Genomic DNA, 21,183 nt, shown 5'->3' on the forward strand with positions numbered 1-21,183 from the left:
CCCAACAGATCACTCAGATCACTAGGATCATATCAGCTAGAAATACCAAGGGTTCACTCTAAGCATGGCGAGTCTGCTTTTAGCTATTATGCTGGAACCAGCTTCCAGAGGAGATCAGACGTGCTCCTACAGTAGTCACATTCAAATCCAGACTCAAAACACTTCTGTTTAGCTATGCATTTACTGAATGAGCACTGTGCCACTGTTCGTCCGACTGTTTGTACTGTACTGTACTGTATTTTATTTTTTATTCTTCTAAACTGTTTTAATTATTCTTATTTCTTTTTATTATTTTAATTTCTTCTATGTAAAGCACTTTGAATTGCCACTGTGTATGAAATGTGCTATATAAATAAACTTGCCTTGCCTGCCATTTTGAGTTTGTAGAATGTAGAAAATCGCTTCGCTCATCTCTGCTAAATGAATTTAACACGTGATGCCCTTTATTTTTAAGCTTCTTTTTCTTTTCTTTTTTGTTGTGTTTCAAGTTATACTTACAAAATGTGAAAATGTGTAAAAGAAATGTGTCAAGAACTTGATATTGAATTCTGTAATTTTGAAAATGCATTTAAAAAAAATAAATAAATCTGCATTTCGCGCCACAGTGACGTCATGTGCAAACATCCTATATGAACTCTGTTTTATTAAGTCATTCACTTTTTCATACACTTTTTTACGATGTATTGGTAACTTGTAAACCACATTTGCATCAAATGTACAGTATGTCATGTAAAATACAGCAGTTAGTGAACGGGACTTTTATTTTGGTCTGGTGCGGTGACGTCATAAGGATGCGCCGCTCCTGCGTCTGTTGTGATTCTGCCGAAGAAAGGTTTGTTTTAAGCATTTAAAGTGTCTCAATCAATGCAGAATGTTCAGTCAATTCAATCGTTTTTTTACAATAAATTAACCATTCTTGAAAGTTAAGTTGCAATGCTTTATTTAACATTAGTGAATGTTATTTGTTTGGAGTGAATCGCGAGTAACAGAGAGGAGCGCCTCAGTAACAGATTCACTCTGCAGTGCTGTAGTGCTGCCTGGAGAATGGCTATACTCTTCATTTATAACCCCAGTGTGTTTTAAGCGTCCCAGCAAAGGATGAACGCTCTGTGTTATGAACACTGATATGTAAGACTAGTCCTGCATATTAGTTCACCCCACAATGGGCCAGTAGTATTTGCACATCATCACTTAACTTTTGCTGCTTGACTTCACGGAGAAAGAATCATTATGAAATTAATATTAGCCACTGAAGAGGTGCAGTTTTTGCAATTAATACTGGCTTTTAATTATTTATTAATAGTAAATAAATATGAAGTTTGAGTGACTATTCCTTAGCCCATCCACACATGAAAATTGGACAGCTATTGAAGGGATCACTGCATGACTGGGTCAGGGCCGTACGCAGGGTTTATAAACGCAGAGGTCCCAAACATGATCCTGCTGGGGGGCATACCCCCCCTTTCCTGATCTCCACATGTGCATTTAAGGGGTTTCGAAGGCTAAAACAATGGACAACAGTAGCTTTAAAAGCATGTCAGTGGGCAGTAGCATGAAGTATTTATCAGATATTTTTAAACATGAGCATCAGTTTAAATGTCGCAATGAATGATCCACACACTACAAAATGGAAATGCAGATTGTTTATGCTTATTGTTGACGATACACAATCCCATATTCGAAACGGGAATGGCTTTAAATAAGAAATGATTCAAGGATTATTTTGCATAGATGTCACATTTCAAACAAACGCCAATGCGATCCTTCTGTGTCCACAGGCATATGAGCAGTTAGTCTGATCAAAGATCAGTTTCAGACACTTTTTCTTTCCTAAATTAATCAATGTTTTTGGACTAATCTGTTCATTTAAGGGATTAGTTCACTTTTAAAAAAACTTTTGCTGATAATTTACTCACCCGCATGTCATCCAAGATGTCCATGTCTTTCTTTCTTCAGTCGAACAGAAATGAAGGTTTTTGATGAAAACATTCCAGGATTTCCCCCCATATAATGGACTCCAATGGGCCCCAAACGGTTCAAGGTCCAAATGACCGTTTCAGTGCCGCTTCAAAGGGCTTTAAACGATACCAGACGATGAATAAGGGTTTTATCTAGCGAAACGATACCAGGCGATGAATAAGAGTCTTATCTAGCGAAACGATACCAGGCGATGAATAAGGGTCTTATCTATCGAAACGATACCAGGCGATGAATAAGGGTCTTATCTAGCGAAACGATACCAGACGGTGAATAAGAGTCTTATCTAGCGAAACGATACCAGGCGATGAATAAGGGTCTTATCTAGCGAAACGATACCAGACGGTGAATAAGAGTCTTATCTAGCGAAACGATACCAGGCGATGAATAAGGGTCTTATCTAGCGAAACGATACCAGACGGTGAATAAGAGTCTTATCTAGCGAAACGATACCAGACGATGAATAAGAGTCTTATCTAGCGAAACGATACCAGGCGATGAATAAGAGTCTTATCTAGCGAAACGATACCAGGCGATGAATAAGGGTCTTATCTATCGAAACGATACCAGGCGATGAATAAGGGTCTTATCTAGCGAAACGATACCAGACGGTGAATAAGAGTCTTATCTAGCGAAACGATACCAGGCGATGAATAAGGGTCTTATCTAGCGAAACGATACCAGACGGTGAATAAGAGTCTTATCTAGCGAAACGATACCAGACGATGAATAAGAGTCTTATCTAGCGAAACTATACCAGACGGTGAATAAGAGTCTTATCTAGCGAAACGATACCAGACGATGAATAAGAGTCTTATCTAGCGAAACGATACCAGACGATGAATAAGAGTCTTATCTAGCGAAACGATACCAGGCGATGTATAAGGGTCTTATCTAGCGAAACGATATCAGACGATGAATAAGGGTCTTATCTAGCGAAACGATACCAGACGGTGAATAAGAGTCTTATCTAGCGAAACGATACCAGACGATGAATAAGGGTCTTATCTAGCGAAACGATACCAGACGATGAATAAGAGTCTTATCTAGCGAAACGATACCAGACGATGAATAAGGGTCTTATCTAGCGAAACGATACCAGACGATGGATAAGGGTCTTATCTAGCGAAACGATACCAGACGATGAATAAGGGTCTTATCTAGCGAAACGATACCAGACGATGAATAAGGGTCTTATCTAGCGAAACGATACCAGACGATGAATAAGAGTCTTATCTAGCGAAACGATACCAGACGATGAATAAGGGTCTTATCTAGCGAAACGATACCAGGCGATGAATAAGGGTCTTATCTAGCGAAACGATACCAGGCGATGAATAAGGGTCTTATCTAGTGAAACGATACCAGACGATGAATAAGAGTCTTATCTAGCGAAACTATACCAGACGATGAATAAGAGTCTTATCTAGCGAAACGATACCAGGCGATGAATAAGGGTCTTATCTAGCGAAACGATACCAGACGATGAATAAGGGTCTTATCTAGCGAAACGATACCAGACGGTGAATAAGAGTCTTATCTAGCGAAACGATACCAGGCGATGAATAAGAGTCTTATCTAGCGAAACGATACCAGGCGATGAATAAGGGTCTTATCTAGCGAAACGATACCAGACGATGAATAAGCGTCTTATCTAGCGAAACGATACCAGACGGTGAATAAGGGTCTTATCTAGCGAAACGATACCAGACGATGAATAAGCGTCTTATCTAGCGAAACGATACCAGACGATGAATAAGAGTCTTATCTATCGAAACGATACCAGACGATGAATAAGAGTCTTATCTATCGAAACGATACCAGACGATGAATAAGAGTCTTATCTAGCGAAACGATACCAGACGATGAATAAGAGTCTTATCTAGCGAAACTATACCAGACGATGAATAAGGGTCTTATCTAGCGAAACGATACCAGGCGATGAATAAGGGTCTTATCTAGCGAAACGATACCAGACGATGAATAAGGGTCTTATCTAGCGAAACGATACCAGACGATGAATAAGGGTCTTATCTAGCGAAACGATACCAGACGATGAATAAGAGTCTTATCTAGCGAAACGATACCAGACGATGAATAAGAGTCTTATCTATCGAAACGATACCAGACGATGAATAAGAGTCTTATCTAGCGAAACGATACCAGACGATGAATAAGGGTCTTATCTAGCGAAACGATACCAGACGATGAATAAGAGTCTTATCTAGCGAAACGATACCAGACGATGAATAAGGGTCTTATCTAGCGAAACGATACCAGACGATGAATAAGAGTCTTATCTAGCGAAACGATACCAGACGATGAATAAGGGTCTTATCTAGCGAAACGATACCAGACGATGAATAAGAGTCTTATCTAGCGAAACTATACCAGACGATGAATAAGGGTCTTATCTATCGAAACTATCGGTCATTTCAAAAATAAATAAAAAAGTTTAAGTTTTATAAGCACAAATGTTCTGTGATGCGCGTTCGTGACGTCACGTAATACGCAATTACGTTGAAAAGGTCACGCTTGAAAAATTTCTGTCCTGAAGAAAATGTTCTTTTAGGCTTTTTAATATTAAAGCACCCAGGATATATATTTGAATATGTGTATATGGTCCTCCTTCCGCACATTTGTAAACACGTCAAGCGTGACCTTTTCAACGTAATTGCGTATTAAGACTCTTATTCATCGTCTGGTATCGTCTAAAGCCCTTTGAAGCGGCACTGAAACGGTCATTTGGACCTTGAACCGTTTGGGGCCCATTGGAGTCCATTATATGGGGAAATCCTGGAATTTTTTCTTTAAAAACCTTAATCATATTCATAAAGACAGTCACGTGTCGTCACCTTCTGGGTTAATGATGTAAGTTGCGCAAACACAGAGAAGCGGAGAGATACAAACAGTGAAAAGTATTCAAACACATTCGAGGTAATGTTATACAAATACATTATATTTATAATAATAATGGCAATATATTTAATAGGGTGCTTGTGTTGTTAAATTGAGCTTATAGTTTCCACTGTCTTTGATCAAACTGATTATTTCTGTCGGTCAGACTGGGTGCTTTCACACGCACATCAGAGGGGATTTATAAGTGGGTTTACGCCGTATGCATGTAACATGTTGTCTTAATAAAATTCTGTTTAGTTACCAAATGTTTTGACAGTCATAATTACACTTATTGTGATGCAAGTTGTTCCATATTCATGTAGTGGAAAGAGGCGATGAGAGAAACTGAGCTTGTTGAAACTCTGAGTCAATTGAATCAAATGTTTCGTGAAATGATTCAGTGAATCGAATCTCCGCGCACTGACGTCACCAGCTGCTCAAAACAGCGTAACGAACATTAATGTGTGATGACAACTTTTACAAGCTAACTGCACATGTGTTATCTATTAAATGTTACATACTTGAATATGACATAAATCATAAATATATGAACTTTCTGTATCATTTGTATTTTCTTTAATCAGGTAATTAACTCTCACTCTGATTCATTCTCTGTTAATCATCCTCATCTTAAACAGGACAAACACAGAGCATCTCCTGGCGAAGCGACTGAGATCCACGTGACACACTATTACAAAGATGGTGTTTATTAAAGAGGAGATTGAAGACATAAAGATTGAAGAAACATTCAGAGTGAAACATGAAGAAACGGAGGAACAAACAGGTTGGTTTCGTCCTCAGAGCTGAACTCAGTCGTCTGATCCTTATTAAAATGTCCCGCTCTACAGAAATGAATGTCAACAAATGTCCCCTGGACGTCTTTAGGGGCTTCGCACCGGGCAGCTCAGCTATAGGCAGTGGTTAAAGGAGCATTTCACCCATGGGAACATTGATTACATTATTGAAAGTGGGTCATATATGTAGTCGAAATGTAAAATAAATTTTGAATTTGGTGCCGTCTTGACCGAGGAAAGAGAAAGTAACTTCAGGACGCATTTGTATGAAAGACAACAACTCCCACAATGCACAGCTCCGCAAGCCACGCCCACGCCCAGAGAAACCACTCCTCCATCTACAAGGCTAGCTACCGCCAGAGCTTGAAATTCACTTCACACACTGGGCCCTATCTCGCACCCAGCGCAATTGACTTTGCACAGCGACGCATGTTTCATTCCTATTCTGCACCCGAGCACAGCGGCCTCTTCCCTCCACAGACGCACGCCGCTAAACTAGGGAATGAACTTGCGCTCCCTGGGCGGTTCAGTGCAAAAGAGGAGGCGTGATCCGGCGCAAACAATCCCTGGTGCTATTTTACTGTTCCATAAAACAAGTGCGCCACTGGCCAGGAGAAACCTTGTCTAAAGTCAGTGTTCATTATGCTATTTTAAAGGGGAAATGAAGCAGTCAATCAAGTTTACATGATTTACAAGATGGATTTCCACTATAATCAACAATTATATAAGAAACATGACAAATGTAAACATATAAAAGAAAAAAAAGAGAAACCGTTATATCTTCCGCGGCCAGGGCGCCGCCATTGTGCAGAACTCTAACATGTGACGTCACGGGGTTGGTTGGCTTTAATAAACCTGGCTGAATATAGGGATATCCCGACATCACACTGTCTACACCACGGTGTTTCGACCGCGAACAACTAACGACGTCTAACGTTATACAGCAGATGGACTCTGACCATATACTGTCTATGACTCTGACACGGTGGTAACACCAGGTAACTTAGCGTTGCGCAACCCGCTCTTCGCCCCAAACCTCCACCGGCTGTCCGACATAACGATGTAACTTACCACTGCTCCTTCCCACGCCGTATCGGCTCAAATGCATATATTAATACATGCTAACTTACAGGGTGTTGACAAGAGACAGGAGTATGATGGCAGACATCGCGAACAATGTTTCCATGTGCAGTTTGTTAAAATATAACGTTAGACGTCATCTTTTTGTATGGTACTAATAAACTTCACTAAGTTAGCTAAACACTAAGTTAGCGTTAGCTAGTTCATGCTTACAGCTGTTAGCTAATAATGACTGTACCTAATGTACATTGTTCGCGGTCGAAACACCGTGGTGTAGACAGTGTGATGTCGGATATCCCTACATTCAGCCAGGTTTATTAAAGCCAACCAACCCCGTGACGTCACATGTTAGAGTTCTGCACAATGGTGGCGCCCTGGCCGCGGAAGATATAACGGTTTTTCTTTTTTTTCTTTTATATGTTTACATTTGTCATGTTTCTTATATAATTGTTGATTATAGTGGAAATCCATCTCGTAAATCATGTAAACTTGATTGACTGCTTCATTTCCCCTTTAAGGGCGCATGCTTGACCATAATGTACAGCGTGCACAACACACACACACTTTGATTCTCTAATCTACACAGAAGCAGCAGTTTTCATTTTTGCAAATCATATTATTACAAACGATAGATAGATAGATAGATAATTTATTATAAAAGCATACATCTAGCTTACACATTTACCCAAATTATCATACGCCTGTTTAACCGAAGCTAATCTGGGTGTGTTTCTCCATCCCCAATGTCACTTCTCTGTGTGTTACGGCCCTGACGAGAACGTCGGTCTCCTCGGCTGTGAACCGCTCCTGGCAAATCCGCCGTTATAATAGCAATCCGCCATGGAACAAGCGCTCCTGCTCTTAAAGGGAATGTGAGATGACGCTCTGATTGGTTTATTTCACGTTACGCCCAAACCACACCTATGAGTAATGAAGCGACTTCAGACCAACCTATTTTAGATTTGCGTCGGGCGCAAGAGTCGTTTATCCCGCCGGGAAAATAGCAACAGCGCCCAAGTCCCGCCCACAAAGTTACTTGTGTTTTGACACTTGCGTTTCAGATTGTTAAAATAGGGCCCTTAGTGTCTAGTAGGGGTGTAACGATACATCGATATGGATCGATGCATCGATATAACGTCTAACGATACGATGCATCGATTCCACACTTAAAATATCGATATGCACCTTTATTTTGACACTCTCCACATTCTCACGTAACATCCTTCCGCCAATGCGCACATTTTCGTTTACTCACCAACCGCCTGCCGGTGTGTAACGTTAATCTCCTCATCTGAAAAAGACGCCTGACAAGACTGACTGAACCCTAAACAAGTTTTTTTCACAAAAGCCGGTATTGTCCGCTGTCAAGGCATCGCGAGTTCATGTTTTACAGCAGAAACAGACAAGCACTCGCAGCCGTGTTGGTGAACACAACACGATAAGTCCGTTTTAGCGACTCAGCGCGCAGTATTCAGGTCAGACGTCACTTTGAAAAGACGCGCTGGCTAAGAGGAGTTTCGTCAAAGCTGACTAAAAGTGATCGAGGATGGATAATTTCAATGAACTCGTGATATCTTCTAAAGGGCGTAAAAGGAAAATAAAAGCTGAAACATTTTCACGGACCCTTACTAAAGCAGCTCGTTTAGTGGTGAGGGAAAAGCTCCCTGTACTGCGTGTACGTTATCACAGCAACAAAGTTTGTCAGGCGTCTATGTCAGCTGAGGAGATTAACGTTATGAAGATTAACCGAGTGTTGTATTATTTATCATAGCAATTACTTGGTTTTGTTTGACTCAGAAAGATGAAATGTGAATGTATCTGCTCTGCTAAAAAAAAAATAAAAAAAAACTTTTAACATATTAAAGCATACTTTCAATTAACTTTAATTTTGTAATTTACCTGTAGGCCTATTTTTTAAGTTATTCTTATTATTAATCAAAACAACCCAGCTGCAGTTTGATTGATATTACTTGGATGCACAATAATAATAAAAAACATGATTTATGAAAATGAACAAGAACGGAGTACTTGCAAATGACTTCTGTTATAAATGTCCCAATTGGGAGAGGGTGTGCAATTTTCAAAGAGTTTAATTAAACGTTCATGTTATATATTTTGGCTGCATTTGTGAGTTAATAAAAACGTAACTGGTTGTGTGAACATAATATCTAAATATCGATTAATCGATCGATATAGCCCTGAATCGAATCGAATCGTATCGTGGAATTTTTTGAAGTATCGGAAAATATCGAATCGCTGGCTGAGAGAATCGATATCGTATCGTATCGTGATGAACTGTCTGATTTACACCCCTAGTGTCTAGTTAGTTGGCGAACTCATTAGTGAATTACTCCTCGTTTGTATTTCTTTCGAAATGGTGAATTATTGCACGGTACTGGGATGTTCAGTCAGAACATATGCGGTGCGAAACTAGGAGTGTCCTCGTCTGATTCAGAGAGTTCGTCCAGGAGAAACTGGCATCGTTGAAAGTCTTTGCAGCAGACGGACTCTATCTCTGTGTCCGTAGTCGCACAGTGAGAGCACCGGCGCCTCCAGTCCGCCCCAGCTCGAGCCAGAACGCACCAGTCCGCCCCAGCTCGAGTCGATCCGCCCCAGCTCGAGCCAGAACGCACCAGTCCGCCCCAGCTCGAGTCGATCCGCCCCAGCTCGAGCCAGAACGCACCAGTCCGCCCCAGCTCGAGCCAGAACGCACCAGTCCGCCCCAGCTCGAGTCGATCCGCCCCAGCTCGAGCCAGAACGCACCAGTCCGCCCCAGCTCGAGTCGATCCGCCCCAGCTCGAGCCAGAACGCACCAGTCCGCCCCAGCTCGAGCCAGAACGCACCAGTCCGCCCCAGCTCGAGTCGATCCGCCCCAGCTCGAGCCAGAACGCACCAGTCCGCCCCAGCTCGAGTCGATCCGCCCCAGCTCGAGTCAGAACGCACCAGTCCGCCCCAGCTCGAGCCAGAACGCACCAGTCCGCCCCAGCTCGAGCCAGAACGCACCAGTCCGCCCCAGCTCGAGCCAGAACGCACCAGTCCGCCCCAGCTCGAGTCGATCCGCCCCAGCTCGAGCCAGAACGCACCAGTCCGCCCCAGCTCGAGCCAGAACGCACCAGTCCGCCCCAGCTCGAGTCGATCCGCCCCAGCTCGAGCCAGAACGCACCAGTCCGCCCCAGCTCGAGCCAGAACGCACCAGTCCGCCCCAGCTCGAGTCAGAACGCACCAGTCCGCCCCAGCTCGAGCCAGAACGCACCAGTCCGCCCCAGCTCGAGCCAGAACGCACCAGTCCGCCCCAGCTCGAGCCAGAACGCACCAGTCCGCCCCAGCTCGAGTCGATCCGCCCCAGCTCGAGCCAGAACGCACCAGTCCGCCCCAGCTCGAGCCAGAACGCACCAGTCCGCCCCAGCTCGAGCCAGAACGCACCAGTCCGCCCCAGCTCGAGCCAGAACGCACCAGTCCGCCCCAGCTCGAGCCAGAACGCACCAGTCCGCCCCAGCTCGAGTCGATCCGCCCCAGCTCGAGCCAGAACGCACCAGTCCGCCCCAGCTCGAGTCAGAACGCACCAGTCCGCCCCAGCTCGAGCCAGAACGCACCAGTCCGCCCCAGCTCGAGCCAGAACGCACCAGTCCGCCCCAGCTCGAGCCAGAACGCACCAGTCCGCCCCAGCTCGAGCCAGAACGCACCAGTCCGCCCCAGCTCGAGCCAGAACGCACCAGTCCGCCCCAGCTCGAGTCGATCCGCCCCAGCTCGAGCCAGAACGCACCAGTCCGCCCCAGCTCGAGCCAGAACGCACCAGTCCGCCCCAGCTCGAGTCGATCCGCCCCAGCTCGAGTCAGAACGCACCAGTCCGCCCCAGCTCGAGCCAGAACGCACCAGTCCGCCCCAGCTCGAGCCAGAACGCACCAGTCCGCCCCAGCTCGAGTCAGAACGCACCAGTCCGCCCCAGCTCGAGCCAGAACGCACCAGTCCGCCCCAGCTCGAGCCAGAACGCACCAGTCCGCCCCAGCTCGAGCCAGAACGCACCAGTCCGCCCCAGCTCGAGCCAGAACGCACCAGTCCGTCCCAGCTCGAGCCAGAACGCACCAGTCCGCCCCAGCTCGAGCCAGAACGCACCAGTCCGCCCCAGCTCGAGCCAGAACGCACCAGTCCGCCCCAGCTCGAGCCAGAACGCACCAGTCCGCCCCAGCTCGAGCCAGAACGCACCAGTCCGTCCCAGCTCGAGTCAGAACGCACCAGTCCGCCCCAGCTCGAGCCAGAACGCACCAGTCCGCCCCAGCTCGAGCCAGAACGCACCAGTCCGCCCCAGCTCGAGCCAGAACGCACCAGTCCGCCCCAGCTCGAGCCAGAACGCACCAGTCCGCCCCAGCTCGAGCCAGAACGCACCAGTCCGCCCCAGCTCGAGTCGATCCGCCCCAGCTCGAGCCAGAACGCACCAGTCCGCCCCAGCTCGAGCCAGAACGCACCAGTCCGCCCCAGCTCGAGTCGATCCGCCCCAGCTCGAGCCAGAACGCACCAGTCCGCCCCAGCTCGAGTCAGAACGCACCAGTCCGCCCCAGCTCGAGCCAGAACGCACCAGTCCGCCCCAGCTCGAGCCAGAACGCACCAGTCCGCCCCAGCTCGAGCCAGAACGCACCAGTCCGCCCCAGCTCGAGTCGATCCGCCCCAGCTCGAGCCAGAACGCACCAGTCCGCCCCAGCTCGAGCCAGAACGCACCAGTCCGCCCCAGCTCGAGTCAGAACGCACCAGTCCGCCCCAGCTCGAGCCAGAACGCACCAGTCCGCCCCAGCTCGAGCCAGAACGCACCAGTCCGCCCCAGCTCGAGCCAGAACGCACCAGTCCGCCCCAGCTCGAGCCAGAACGCACCAGTCCGCCCCAGCTCGAGTCGATCCGCCCCAGCTCGAGCCAGAACGCACCAGTCCGCCCCAGCTCGAGCCAGAACGCACCAGTCCGCCCCAGCTCGAGCCAGAACGCACCAGTCCGCCCCAGCTCGAGCCAGAACGCACCAGTCCGCCCCAGCTCGAGTCGATCCGCCCCAGCTCGAGCCAGAACGCACCAGTCCGCCCCAGCTCGAGCCAGAACGCACCAGTCCGCCCCAGCTCGAGCCAGAACGCACCAGTCCGCCCCAGCTCGAGCCAGAACGCACCAGTCCGCCCCAGCTCGAGCCAGAACGCACCAGTCCGCCCCAGCTCGAGCCAGAACGCACCAGTCCGCCCCAGCTCGAGTCAGAACGCACCAGTCCGCCCCAGCTCGAGCCAGAACGCACCAGTCCGCCCCAGCTCGAGTCGATCCGCCCCAGCTCGAGTCAGAACGCACCAGTCCGCCCCAGCTCGAGCCAGAACGCACCAGTCCGCCCCAGCTCGAGCCAGAACGCACCAGTCCGCCCCAGCTCGAGTCAGAACGCACCAGTCCGCCCCAGCTCGAGCCAGAACGCACCAGTCCGCCCCAGCTCGAGCCAGAACGCACCAGTCCGCCCCAGCTCGAGTCAGAACGCACCAGTCCGCCCCAGCTCGAGTCAGAACGCACCAGTCCGCCCCAGCTCGAGCCAGAACGCACCAGTCCGCCCCAGCTCGAGTCGATCCGCCCCAGCTCGAGCCAGAACGCACCAGTCCGCCCCAGCTCGAGCCAGAACGCACCAGTCCGCCCCAGCTCGAGTCAGAACGCACCAGTCCGCCCCAGCTCGAGCCAGAACGCACCAGTCCGCCCCAGCTCGAGCCAGAACGCACCAGTCCGCCCCAGCTCGAGTCGATCCGCCCCAGCTCGAGTCAGAACGCACCAGTCCGCCCCAGCTCGAGCCAGAACGCACCAGTCCGCCCCAGCTCGAGTCAGAACGCACCAGTCCGCCCCAGCTCGAGCCAGAACGCACCAGTCCGCCCCAGCTCGAGTCGATCCGCCCCAGCTCGAGCCAGAACGCACCAGTCCGCCCCAGCTCGAGCCAGAACGCACCAGTCCGCCCCAGCTCGAGCCAGGCTCCTCGTCCGCCACAGGTCTTCTGCCTCCTGCTCCTCCATCAGCCTCGGCTGCTCTTCGCTATAATGCGGCTCGTAAAGATAGCCACGCACACCTGATTCGAGCATTAGACTTACGAAATCCTCTTCTTCTATATCAGATTGAGCACCTTCCGCCATTGTCTCGGGCTGTCGCGGTTATTTTGGGTGGCTCAATAGCGCGATATGCGGTATTACCGCGTTTTTTTTTTTTTTACAAACCTAATTTATCCTGATTTTACTGCATAAAACCCTTATTTGTTGCTTTTTGTTGATATTGTTGCTTTTTAACTGACAGAGAGACACGTTTTATGATACATTTTTGTTTATTGTTAAATGCCAAACAGCAACAAGAATATGCTTTTTCCCATTTAAAAAATAAAAGTTCTAAAGTATCACATGAAAACAAGCAATAAGAAAACGGCTTTTTGTAATTTGAAAAACGAAAGAATTCTTAAGTAGGCAAACTAGGCTACATCTTAAATTATTTATTCGTTTCAATATATTTTTTCTAAACAAAAAATACATTTAATTTACCCCGACTGCAAAATAATGCATATTAGGCTAAATGTGCACAGACAGATAGGCCTATATTGACGTTAAATTGAGCTGAAGCTTAGCCTAAATGTTTTTTCTTCAATATATCTTAGCCTACCTTTTGAAATAATTTTCGTTTCAAAATATTTATTTTAAACGAAAAATACATTAAACCCAGCAAGCAACAGACAAGTATGCTATTGTAACAGTAGGCTATATTGTTTAATTTTTATAATTTTATTTTTATTTATTGCCTAATAACATGATCAAAAAGTTAGCAAATAGTTTACATTTATAACTTACCAGTATGAGGCCATGCTGAGGAATGTGAAGTTCCGCTTGTGCTTTCGCCTCTTCTCTTCAACCAGCTCTGAGAAAATGTCCTGACCAATGTGTGACACAGGCCCACTGCTCGGGCTGTGCGGTCCTCGACGCTCGCCGGTGCGTTTGTCACTGCCAAATGTAAATTGTGACCAAAGCAGTTCAGCCCTGGCCAGTTCAACTTTTTGACTGCTGCAACGATGTTGGACCCGTTGTCTGTAGTGATACAGGCCAGCTTCTTCTCATCCAGGGACCACTCTTCAAATGCGTGCCGGAGAGCATCCGAAATATTGTCGGACGTGTGGTTTTCGGGCATAAACACTGTTTCGAGGCACCGTGATTTCAGAATACGTTCCATGCTGAGATAATGAACCGTTAGACTCATATAAGGAGTCATATTGACACTTGACCACATATCGGTTGTGGCAGAAAAGTAATCAACATTCATAAGCTCGCTTTTGATCGATGTCTTTACCCTGCTGTACATTTTCGGCACAGCAGTTTCTGAAAAGTAAGTTTTGCCCGGCAACTCGTACTGCTTGTCAAATGTTTGAAGCATTGACTTGAATGCAGGTTTCTCCACCGTGTTGAATGGAACCATCTCCTGAACTAGATACTGCGTTACAGCGGCTGTAAGGCATTTATGCCTGTTACTTTCACGGCTGTATTTGACAGATTTCGCGAAGGCTTCAGCTACTCCTAGCCGTCGGCCGGTACCGGTCTCAGCTGTTCTTTTTGATGTTGCTCCGCGACCTGATGCTTGAGGGGGCAGCTGCGCTTCAATGGCTGGATGACAGTTAGCGAGATGACACCTCAAATTAGATGTATTGCCGCGTGTCACAGGAACCTTTTTGCCGCAAATTTTGCATATCGGCTCATCTAAATTCGCTGGCTCGCCCTTTTCATTGGGTTGAAAGCCGAAATGTTCCCAAACTGGCGACGTGACATTGGGTTTTGGGACGAGAGCGTCTGCCATCGTTTCAGCAGGTCTATTCAAAACAAACGAAACAGCTACAACGGTTCGCGGGAAAATAACAGCCGTAACCATATTGTATCATTAATTTATTTAACATTGAATGCACAGTGACAAATTGTAAAACAAGAAGGCCACAGCCTCATGAAAAAAAAAAAAAAAAAAAAAAAACCTGAACACTGCGGTTGCCGCGGTTTCTCCGGTTGCTATCCTTCCTCTGCGGTTTGCTTGTCAATAGAGCGGTATTACAATATTGCGGTTATCGCGACAGCCCTACCATTGTCGTAACTTCACATCTGGCTCCACAGCGCCTGTTAGCTTAGCTTCCAAACAAGATGGAGGATATTGCTTTCAGTTTCAGTTCCACTGATCTGTGATAGGTCTGTAGCGTGAGTGGGTCCCGCCCCCTGATCTGTGATAGGTCTGTAGCGTGAGTGGGTCCCGCCCCCTGATCTGTGATAGGTCTGTAGCGTGAGTGGGTCCCGCCCCCTGATCTGTGATAGGTCTGTAGCGTGAGTGGGTCCCGCCCCCTGATCTGTGATAGGTCTGTAGCGTGAGTGGGTCCCGCCCCCTGATCTGTGATAGGTCTGTAGCGTGAGTGGGTCCCGCCCCCTGATCTGTGATAGGTCTGTAGCGTGAGTGGGTCCCGCCCCCTGATCTGTGATAGGTCTGTAGCGTGAGTGGGTCCCGCCCCCTGATCTGTGATAGGTCTGTAGCGTGAGTGGGTCCCGCCCCCTGATCTGTGATAGGTCTGTAGCGTGAGTGGGTCCCGCCCCCTGGGAAAGATGAGGAACGAGTGTTTGTAGTCTCAACCCCTCTACAAAGATATGGGACTTCCTGCTTAGAATGACGCAAAATGACGATTTTTACATCATTGTAAGCAGGAACTGTAACGCTAAAATCCTAATTTCTCCCGTCTCATGGGAGAATGAGGGAATAATACACGACCATTCAAAAATATGACTGGGTTTCTAACGAGACAAGGCTTGATGCAAATGGGTGAAGTGTCCCTTTAAAGTTTTGTGTAGGTGCAACAGGGAAAATGACTCACGTGGGACAACATATTGAGGATTGTGGTATAGCAATACGTTTTGGGACAAGATTGTCACTGTGGCACAATACTTATTTAATACTTATTTTAATGTTTTTATTTTGGTCCACCTACATCTACACTGATATGATGAAGGTACTGTGTTAAAATTGCTGAACACCACGATATGGAACACAACCTTGTTTTTCACAATGTAAATTTAAACATAATAATGGGAAGTCAAAACTGACTCAAATGTGCGGTAGTTAGGGGGGTTGGGGGGTTAAATGTGGATTTCTTTGACCTACAAATGTGCAATTTAGGGCTTTTGAAGGCCAAAAAATAAAAAGTAAGAAATAGCTTTAAAACTTTGTCATTAGATATGTGTCAACACCTGCTCTCTCCTCATCTTCATCTTTCTTATTCTCTCAGTCTCCTTATCCTGCCCTGTTTCTTCCCCTCCTAAAGCTGAACTTTGACTGATAGTCTTTTCATTTTCGTCTGTGTCAGTGAAGAAAGTAAACATACATACAACCGGCGTAGCGTCATAGAACGTCTCTGAAAAGGTTCACGCCCACTTTTAGGGGAAAACAATCCAGCGAGCGCCATACACAGTATCGGATTGAGGATGTGTACTAACCCTTACAAACATGTAATTTGTATTTAAACATTTTTTTTCACACAGTAGGCTACCCCTATTATGTATTTGTATTTTTTTTAATTTTTCCACACAGTATTTTGTATTTTATTTTATTTTAAATACATTTCCATGTATTTATGCCCATCTCTGCCTGCCATCATCAACAATATCTTGCTGTTATGGAAATATCATGAATTACGGATGATGCTATCGAAAGCTAAATCAGGCTAGTTGTATAGCTGGACAGAAAAGTGCACTCAGTAGCTACTCTAAATATAAAGACACAATATTATACATTTAAAGATGTTTACTTCTTAAAACCGTAGTAAAATCATTCACTGGCTACCTGGTGACTCGATGAGGTACGAGTAAATGTCCGGGTAAGACACTTCTGGCCAATGGGTGGGGTTGTTAGGCCAATTTGACGCTGGTAGAATGAAAGGGACATGTTTTTTAAGTTGCCCAAATTAAGTTTATAAATGTATCGTTCACGCTCTATGGAAGGCAGGGTGGACATATAATTACTCGACATATTTCATCTAAGTGATTTCTGAAGTTATACACGTCTGCCAGCTGTGTACGGACGTTGTTTTGTGCCACTATTTTGTATTGAAGTCTATGGGAAGTCTGGCTTGTTTTCCCCTAAAAAGGGGCGGTTACGAAATTGACAGTGAAGTTCCCGGATGTGCCGGTTGTATGTATGGGCTCAACTGATATTTATATGTTTTATGAATCATTTTCTGAGACAAGTTAATTTACTCAAGGCTACCATATGTAGCCTAAGTCAGTATTGCCAATAGGAACCTTCTACAAGCTGTGTAATTTGAAAACGTCTGTTTTTAAATGTTAAAAGTAATTTTAAATAATACAAATGATAGTCTACGTTTACCGCAGTTGGCGCTGTGGAAATGCGTCAAAGCATTCTCTCAGGTATAAATATAATATAATAATAAATAATAAAATATATTACAAGGGAAAACAAATGTCCAGCGAATATCGAACCTAAAACTAACTGTAGCGCGCTCAACAACCGTGAGTGCATTCACGCATTAGTAATCGCTGGCGTTCAGCTGGGAGGGGAGGTGTGAACCGGTGCAGATGCACTCAAAGCAGACAGGAGAACCGTGACTGAGAACGTCGGGAAGCGTGTTTGTGAAGGCGGGGCCAGGGGGTGATATTACGTTTAGATTTTTTTATTTATTTATTTATTTATTTATTTTTTTTATTGCAGATTAACAAAACAGTAACATATACACGGTAAGAAATCATTGACATAAATACAGAAGCGAGGGAGGAACAGAAACAGAATAACAACAACGAAAGAAAGAGAGAGAAAAAAAAAAAAAAAAAAAAGGAAAGCTCAATCTCATTGTTGATATTTATAATCAATAATAATATATCAATATTAGTGGTGTTATTATTATCGATGATAATAATAATCATAACAATAGTAATAGTGTTAGTTTTAGTGATTTATAAAAAAATTATATATATATATATATATATATATATATATATATCAAAAATAAATAAATAAATAAATAAATAAATAGTAAATAGTAATGATAGTATTAGTGACAGTAATAATAATAACAATAACAATACATTAAGATCAGTCCATAAGTTATTGTATATTTGCTCTAAACTCTAGGTCAGGGGCTGATCCACAACTGCCAGTGAGCACAACCAGCATGTCCCCCCGACAAAGACACCTCTCCTTGATCCGACAATCCAATCCCCTCCCCCCCACTGCCACCAGCGACACCCGGCCACAGCCCTGTAAGACCCACGGTTGCAAATTTACAACATCACTTTTAACAATTCAGAAAAAATGCCTGCAAATGTTTTTTTCTCTCAAAACCACATTTACATAGTTAATGGGTCCTGTTGTTTGTCCTCACAATGCTATTGGATAGAAGAAGTGTTTATAGGTCCGGTCATCTGGCTATGAACTCACTCTACCTGCAAACTTCCCGCTGAGCTCATCTGCTTTTTTTGCATGACTGGATTTGTCAGGATTAAAGTAAGTAAAATTGCTTAAATATTTTTTGGGGTATTTATTATAATGTCTAGAACATGTACATATTTAGTTATTTTGGAAAACTTTCATCAAATTTGATTTAGAGCTTGTTATGTCTATGTTGTAATTCTACAACGTTGGGTCAGAGTGGTAGTCAAAATAGCCTGTACACCTTCTACATTACATAAGGACACTGCACTTTTCAAATGATCACAAATTGAAAAAAAAAATTTAGTAGAAATGTAGTGATTCATTGTAACTAAGCTCTAAATGTGTTTTTCTGTTAATTGTTTTACTTAGTTTAGCTTAGACTATTATTAAACACATGAATACATTGTATGGGATATTTGAAACTTCAACATCTATAGCAGTATTTGAAACTCCCTGTATCTTTGTAGTTTTTTGTTTGTTTTTTAACTTCTAAATGATCCTGAGCCATTTTTTCTCAGTGTTGCCCAAGCAGCAGTTAGTAGCATTAGGAGATAGAAAAACAGATTCTGAATGTTCTGGAATTCTTGGGATGCCTGTTGCATTGTCCAGGGACAGGTGCGAATGGTCTTGAATGTGAACCTGTAAGTGCTCTGGGGGGATGCATGTGTTCCTTTAGTATGATAAGTAGAGATCATAATAGGCTGCAATAGACAGTATTGTTTGAATGTATTGAAATGTTGATTATCACTTCATTGAAATTATAATTATACTTGTGGGCATGCTAATGGAAATACTTAGATTTCTACCCACATGGCCTACCACCCTGTCTATTCTTTCAGTTTATCTACTACAATGTAAGACCCATGTGTATTATTCACATATTTAATGTTTACATATATAATGTTAATTGTTCACATTATTTTTTACTTTTTCCATTTCAGAATGCCACCAGCGCAGAAAGGTCTTTTATGATGGATACACAAACACACTGTGTAGCAAGTGCAATGTTCACCTGTGCTTAACAGATGAAAAGAACTGTTTTAGGGACTATCACTGCAAGTGAACACAGACTGCCTTCAAACCACAGTTTTTTGTTTTTTTTTTACGAAAAGTTTTGTAAATATTTTTTTCCAATATTTTTTATTAATAAATGCTTATTCATAAAACTATGATTGTTGTATGGTTATTACTCATGATATATACTGTTATGGGGCTAAGTAAGCAATCAACCCTGCAAATGAATGCTTAAATGTTCTGTATATCTGTTCAGACAAAGTGAGAACAAACACAGAAGTTCTGCTCCCAACAATGCCCAACGTTGCAAATTTACAACATTTTCCTAAAAACTTACTAAAACGTACAAAATCTGAAAACTCTTTCATTTCTACATCAGAGGCCTCCTAAAACAATATCTGGGAGGTCAAAACATTTTTTGCTAATTTTTTTCTATATTTGGGTCTTACAGGGTTAATCCTCTATGCTCCATTGAGTCTTCCTCCAATAAGTATGCTGGGGCACCATATCAGGCACCACCATACCAAGCTCCCTTAGTCTGGTAGTGACCTGACATAACCAAATGTTATTAGTGGTTGGCCCTCTTGTCCCAATTTATTTTAATTTTTTTTATTTTATTTTTTTTTCCTCCTCCTCCTCCATGGCTAGGACCATGGTGTGCACTGGTTAGCTACCCAGCCAGAGACACCATATCCAACCCAGGTATCAATCCAAATTATTTTACATGAGGGAGGGATTTGGCCGGAGGTAGTGAAAGGGGAAGGGTCAATTAGACCACTGAGACTACAATGACCATGACAACAGGGAACGCCAATCGGACCCACCAACAGCACCTAGAACAGACGCCCAACCCAGACGGTTTATATTATTAAAATATCTATATATATATATAATAATTTAATATTTATACTTAACATTTTGTTATTTATATAATAAAGAGAGGACTGACTAATAATTATATTATAATATTACCAAAATCACTATTCTTAATACCACCATCACAAATGGAAATAATTAGTAATAGCAATAATATGCAGATTTAAATAAAAGAAAAGTATAGCTTATTGAACATCATATATATCTATATATCTACACACATATATTGGGGGAGTGCGTGGATCCGGTTACAGGTTGCTGAATTATATGAAGATGAGTTAGGAATGGCTTCCAGATATCAAGAAATGTAGATAGAATATTCTTGTTAGTGTATGTTATTTTTTCTAATGTGATGTATTCTATAAGAAGATTAGTCCAGTGATTGATATTTATACAGTTTTTGGACTTCCAGTTTTGCAAAATTACTTTCTTGGCGATAGTTAGAGAAATGAGGAGTGGATTTTTGTATTTAATTGGGAGATGATCAACTTCCATATAGTTATTGAGTAAACAAAGTGACGGAGATGGAGGGATTCCACAACCCATGATAACAGAGAGTTTTGTGGTCACTGATATCCAAAATGAGTAAACTGATTGACAGGTCCATAGGGCATGAAGATAGTCATCTGTGCTCCCCATTGTGCACTGTGAACAAATGTCTGTGTCCCTCAAGCCCATTATAAACATCTTTTTTTCAGTGATGTGGATCCTGTGTATAATCTTAAACTGTATGAGCTGGAGGTTAGTATTGTTAGTCATTGAGAAAGTATTGTTACAGACTTCTTTCCAGAGGTCGGTGTTGGGGGATAAGGCTAAATCATTTTCCCATTTGTTCATGGGTATTATAATTGTTGTATCATTATTTAATATAAGTTTATGTAGTTTGGATATTAGTTTGTTGGTGTTAGTAATTTTCATTATATCTTCCATTAACTTAGAGGGATTAAGTGGGTTATTAATTATGTTGATCTTGGATTTAACTATGGATTCAATTTGTTGGTATTGTAGAAACTGTTCTCCCCCAAGACCGTATCTCTGGACTAGCGTTTGGAATGATACAAATTTATTATTTTCAAATAAGTGATGGAGATGCGTAATTCCTTTTTGT

At 44.0% G+C, this 21,183-nt stretch overlaps 1 protein-coding gene across 1 annotated transcript in view; it reads left to right on the plus strand.

Moving 5' to 3' along the window:
• The first annotated feature begins 761 nt into the window (after positions 1–761).
• Positions 762–21,183, plus strand: part of LOC311282983 (uncharacterized protein) — a 37,939-nt gene continuing 17,517 nt past the window's right edge. The window contains exons 1-2 of the mRNA XM_084397114.1: positions 762–832; positions 5,514–5,659. Coding sequence (XP_084253240.1) covers positions 5,575–5,659 — 85 coding nt within the window. The 5' untranslated portion in view covers positions 762–832; positions 5,514–5,574. The remainder of the gene's footprint in view (positions 833–5,513; positions 5,660–21,183) is intronic.

The sequence above is a fragment of the Rutilus rutilus genome (assembly GCF_951802725.1).
Source record: "Rutilus rutilus genome assembly, chromosome: 23".
NCBI classification, from domain to species: domain Eukaryota; kingdom Metazoa; phylum Chordata; class Actinopteri; order Cypriniformes; family Leuciscidae; genus Rutilus; species Rutilus rutilus.